At 37.8% G+C, this 6,000-nt stretch overlaps 1 protein-coding gene across 1 annotated transcript in view; it reads right to left on the bottom strand.

The window, feature by feature from the left end:
- Nucleotides 1–280: 280 nt before the first annotated feature.
- The window catches only part of KIAA0586 (KIAA0586 ortholog), a 91,317-nt gene continuing 85,597 nt past the window's right edge, over nt 281–6,000 (bottom strand). The window contains 1 exon segment of the mRNA XM_014533270.1: nt 281–610. Coding sequence (XP_014388756.1) covers nt 468–610 — 143 coding nt within the window. The 3' untranslated portion in view covers nt 281–467.

Below are 6,000 nucleotides of genomic sequence, written 5' to 3'. Positions count from 1 at the left end.
GGGTGTGCAGGAGGCAGCTGATCAATGATTCTCTCTCATCATTGATGTTTATCTCTCTCTCTCTCCCTCTCCCTCTCCCTGCCTCTCTGAAATCAATAAAAAAATATTTAAAAAAAAATTTTTGGAATGAAAGACCTTGACCAACATAATTTCATAACTATGTACAAATAATTATATCTGTAGAACAAATGCTTAGATGAGAGAAGTCATGCATGCCCTTTCCACTATTCTGCGGTGCCTCAGGATTCTAAGAAATAATTCACAGCCACACTCACAATGATTTACATTTCAAATACTTTATTTAAAAATTTTACCTACTCAAATTATGCTTTCCATTTTAATAAAAGTTTAGAAATAGTTTTTCAGAATACGCTCAATACCAAAACAGTGTGAGAGATGGTTTTATGTCAGAGAAAAATGACCTCAAAACCAGTGGCACAAATACTGTCGTGGTTCTCACTCCCCATTCAGAAGGTGTCTGCTTCCGAGGACTCTGAGTCCCCCTGGATGCTCGGGGATGAAGGGCAGTCCTCCAGGTTCGCCGAGGGTAGCGTCACAGACATCTTGGTAGGTGACGTCTGACTAGTGAAGGGTGGTCCTGCTTTACCTCCTGTAAAGAGGAGAAACTCGTTCAGCTAAACAGATGCATCCTGAGTATTACGTGCTTTAAACTTTCCTAAATAATACAGGGGATCAAAACATGGATTGCATACGAGGTAATTTCTTCTCTCCAGGTGCTCAGAACTTGTCACAGAGATAACATTTTAAAAGTATATGATATGAATGCTTATGCGCCCCCGACCCCCAATCCATATGTTGAAATCCCACAGCCTGGTGTGAAGGTATGAGGAGGAGGTAAGGCCTTTGGCGGGGGCATAGGTCATGAGGGTAGAGCCCTGATAGGCCCGAGAGAGCTTCCTGACCCCTTCCACCATCTGAGACCAGAGAGAAGGCGCTGGCTATGAACCAGGAAGGGGTGCCTTCCAACCTCCAGAACTGTGAGAAATCAATGTCGGTTGTTTAGAAGTTACCCAGCCTGTATTATTTTCTGTAGCGGCCTGAATGGACTGAGGTAGCATTACAAGTGCCAAAGGTTGTGTACGGATGAGAAATGCTACAGGTAACATAGCGAGCGAGTAAAGGAGGCTGTTTGGGATGAAGAATTCATTAACAAACACCAGAGCTGACTATATATGCATATCTATCTGTGAATACCCTAATTCATCCCTCTAAGTTTAAAGTATATTGACTAAGAACATACAGAATGCCAACTCAGTATTATTTAAGAACACAAAATCCTCATTTCAAATTTCATGCATTTACCATATACGCATAAGAATAGTAAACATCTTAAGAACAAAGTATCTTAAACAATGTTAAAGACATCTCTGAGTAAAGAGTCATAGTACTTTTTCTAAAACTCCTTTATATTTTTAAAATAGTTTCCACAGTAATAAAGTGAAAAATTTTATAGGGATAAAAGCAGATAGTTCAGTAGATTTCAGTGGTGACTCAATCACAGCTGTCCAAGATGATCAGAATACTTGTAAAAGCATATTCCTTTCATATCAGGAAGTCTAACAAATTCTATTTTAATATTACATCATTCCTTTTTGTTACTGCTATCAGGTATGTGGGGGTTTTTTTCATAAAGGAAGAAGGAGAAATTAGATTTGGCATCATTATAGCAACATCACAAGCTGTACCACCATAGTATAATCCTTTAAGAAAGCAATTCTTATATCAATTTAAATAGAATAAATATTTTAAATAGGAAGGAAACTTTTAAAAATTTAGCTCTGTCAGAATACAATAAAAATATTAAGAAACAATAAGAACTGCTCTGAAAAATATCTATGGGACATAAGCGTTATTTAAATATCCTGATATTTAAATATTCTGATATTTTGTAAAGCCTTAATGCAGAATCCACAAAATAACCAAGAGAAGTATCCCAGGTGAGAGCTCACGTCATTAGTAAAGTAAAAGCTAACACAGGGTATAACTACTAGTATGTCTGAGAGCAAAATTAATTTTCAACCCATAAAATCAATGAAGCCCTGACTGGTTTGGCTCAGTGGATAGAGCTTCGGCCTGAGGACTGAAGGCTGCCAGGTACGATTCTGGTCAAAGGCACATGCTCGGGTTGCGGGCTTGATCTCCAGTAGGGGGCATGCAGGAGGTGGCTGATCAATGGTTCTTTCTCATCATTGATGTTTCTCTCTCCCTCTCCCTTCCTCTCTGAAATCAATAAAAATATATTTTTAAAAAATCAATTAACTGTTACCTTTCCCCATTATTAAGAAAAACTCATTCTTTGAGTTCCATATCTTTCAAAGACTACACTGATACCAGAAATTATTATTTTCTCTGTTATCTAATTGCACAAAGCTGTTCTCTATGTACCTTCATTTTCCCTGTGCACAAAATCAGTTAGATTAAACTGTCAACGATGTTATGAGAACTATAATTTCTTATCTTTTTGGATCTTAAAGACATTTCGAAATGCCAAAGACCACATTAAATTCAATTATTGTAACGTTATGCTATTTTTTGCAGTTACTGCCTTATATTAATACAGCGATTAAATTTTTACTAAGATCTTTTCCCCATCATTTCACCTCATCCTAATAGTAATTCTGAAAGACAAACTGACAAGGCAACTGAGGCACAAAGCTGGCTTTTCCGAAAGCATACACTCACTAAGTAAAAATCGATACAAGCTGACTGTGTGCAGAGCCAAGATGGTGCTCAGAGGATGCACAGGTGAAAAAGAAATCAGCCTCATCTCCAAAAAGCTCAAAACTTAGTAGTGGAGATAAACATGTACAGGAATCCTTAGTTTAAATTAGGTGAAAGCAGCAGTTGAGCTGGGACTTACAAGATGTAGAACACAACGAAGGAAAAGAGACCAACAAAATAAAGTCAAGATTAAGTTAGTATGTTAATGGAACTCTGAGTATTCTGATATCAAACTCTTGACTGGATATGAGGAATGATGAGATAGAAGGAAGGCTGTGAAGGAAGGTCAGGGTCAAATTTTGCAAACAATTATGAGTCACAATAGACTTTGAACATAGGAGTAATTATGAGCAAATATATTTTAGAAAAGGGACTTCTAAGAGTTGTGTGGAAAACAGGAGAAAGGAATCTATGGAGACAGTCCATGCAAGAACTGATGATCCGTGGAGTGGAAATAGATTCAGGATACCTAGAGGAAGGCTCAGCACTTTATAAAGAATTGAATATGGCTCTGAAATGACTGAATAAGTAGTAATAAGAACACAAACAAGCTTGAGGCTATGGTGATATAGAGAGGTGGGGAAATACTGGGGTCAGTTACATACTTGGTGAGTCTGAATGCCTGCAAAATGTGTGAGCAGACTTTTCTAGGCAACTCTTAGTCAAAATTATAAGGCAGTTTTAGAGATATAAAAATAACAAAATAGCAACCACCTAACCAGATATAATAATTAGAACAATGAGAACAGTGATCTCCTAGGAAAGGAAAATAGACTGAGAAGAGAAATGGTGACAAAGATATAGGGAAGGGCAACAATAGTAAATAAGGAGAAAATAAAGGAAAACAAAAGCAAAGTGTCTGAGGGAAGGAGAAAAGGATCCAAGAGTGAAGGGTCACACGAAGTAAGAGATGGTTTTCAGAGAAGCGTCTGGTATAAATCATCTAACTCAGTGGTTCCCAAACTTATTTGGCCTACCACCCCCTTTCCAGAAAAAATATTACTCAGCCCCTGGAAATTAATTTTTTTAAAAATTTTAATAGCAGTTACTCATTGCCCCCAAATGCACCTGTGGCCATCACCTACCCCCTGGATCGCTGCAGCGCCTACCAGGGGGCGGTAGCGCCCACTTTGGGAATCACTGATCTAACTCATAATTAGTAGAGCTAAGGCCACAACTCACTTTTCTTTGCCCTATACCAAATACCGTCATTACCCACAGAAGAAACTACTACTGCTAAAAGTTGTTGAGGGAAATTCCATTTAAGGGTGATATGGAATGGCAGGGGCAGCTGAGGAGGGGAGCAGTGATGAAGTTCCAAGCACAAGTCCCTTTATGACAGGTCAAGGGCAAGTCTAGGGTCCAAATGATGTCTACTGACCAGACACGTGGGAATGGTCCCATGCAGACTGTTGGTGTGAAGCTTCTGTGTAGCAAGGAGTAAAGAGCGGGTTGAGCCCTAGCTGGTTTGGCTCAGTGGATGGAGCATCAGCCCACAGACTGAAGGGTTCCGGGTTCGATTCCGGTCAAGGGACCGTACCTTGGTTGCAGGTTCCCGGGCCCTGACTGTGTGTGCAGGAGGAGGCAACCAATCGATGTGCCTCTCTCACATCGATGTTTCTCTCTGCCTCTCCCTCTCCCTTCCACTGTCTCTAAAAGTCAATGGAAAAAATATCCTCAAGTGAGGATTAACAACAACAAAAGAAAATCACTTAAAAAATATAGAGAGTGGGTTGAGTGGGGGGCAGGAGAGAGCATGGATTCCGGAATAGGACAGAGCTGGGCATCTGGACTTATCCATCGATTTACTCAGCAAATATCAACTGAGCACCTACTATGTGCCAGGCACTGTTCTAGACACTGGAAATTTCATCCGTGAACAAGATAAAGGCTCCAATCTCACTGGCATCATATTCCAGTCCGGTGTAGGAGCAAATGAGAAACAAGTAAGAAAATAAACATAAAGAATGTCAGGAGATGGTAAGTGCTATAAAAAAAAATAGGTAAGGGGTAAGAGCAATTGTGAGTGACAAGAGACTTTGGGAAAGTTAATAACTTCCCTAAACCCTAGTTTCCCCATCTATAAAATAAAGATAACTACCTACCTCGGAGGGTTTTGTGAACATTACATGGAATAAGGCATAGAAAGTGTTGTGTATGGTGCTGGCACAGGGAAAGCACTCAGAATAGATTAGCTCTTTATATGAGCTTCTGTTCCTTTTATGTAACTGGAAAGGAACTATCCCAAGAGGCAATGACCCTCAGGGTTGGCCACAAAAGGTAGTGGCTTCAGAAAGGGTAAGACTGTTTCAAGGAAATGCACCAAGCAAACTCCCACAGCTCTAGAAGGCCTCCAAGTAATTGTGCTACTTTTAACTCTAGTAATTGTTTAAAACAACCAATTATGTGAATAAAATGCACTATTTTATCTAAAATTGTTTCACAATATACATTTTAGGAAAACTTTATGAAGTATTAATCTCCATAAGCTAAAACAGTCACAGTTTTAAGAACTTTAAAAGAGAAATTTTTAAACTGAGAACATTTTTTTTAGAGCATCATTTTCATTCCTGTTAACAGGCAAGAGAGTAACATTCCTATCCAGTTATGGTCCTTTACAGTTTAAAAAAATTTTTTTAAAGAAAAGACAAACTATCTTAACAAATCATCAGTAGAGCAAACATAAATTTTCTACCTATAGTAAATACAGTCTGATGCTTTTGAATTTGACTTCAAAAATTTCCACAGTCATGTCATTACTCTATGATGTAATTGTTTCAACAGCTGTTTTCAGATTTTTGTTTTTAAAGAGACCATTTCTTGATTCAATGGGGTTGCAGTATGTCTTTAACCTGGCATGCATTTAAGCTAGGACGCCACTGAGGGAGACCATGAGCTTGAAGCTTCCTAAGATGTATTTTAATATACTTTGTAGACATTTGGAATTTGAAGTTCAAATCTTTTTGGCTTTACAAATAATTAAAATTTATTAAGAAATTTTATGCTTTCTGTTCTTTGATACTGGATTTATATGACTAAGGAACAAAAAAGCTAAAACTAATTTATTTTAAGTAATATAAAGATTTTTTTAATTTAAGTAATATAAAGATTTTAAATGTCCATTTAATATTTTGCCTGTATATTGTCTGTATAACTTTTAAAATATACATAACTTTTGAAAAGGTTTTTAAATTTAGATAATTCAATTTCATCAGCAGGCCTTACATTCTGACTCTAATCTTCAAACACTTGGTAACA

Source organism: Myotis brandtii, unplaced genomic scaffold (genome assembly GCF_000412655.1).
Source record: "Myotis brandtii unplaced genomic scaffold, ASM41265v1 scaffold1218, whole genome shotgun sequence".
NCBI lineage: Eukaryota > Metazoa > Chordata > Mammalia > Chiroptera > Vespertilionidae > Myotis > Myotis brandtii.
Note: the sequence above shows the minus strand (reverse complement) of the source record. Positions and strands in the feature narration are given on the sequence as shown.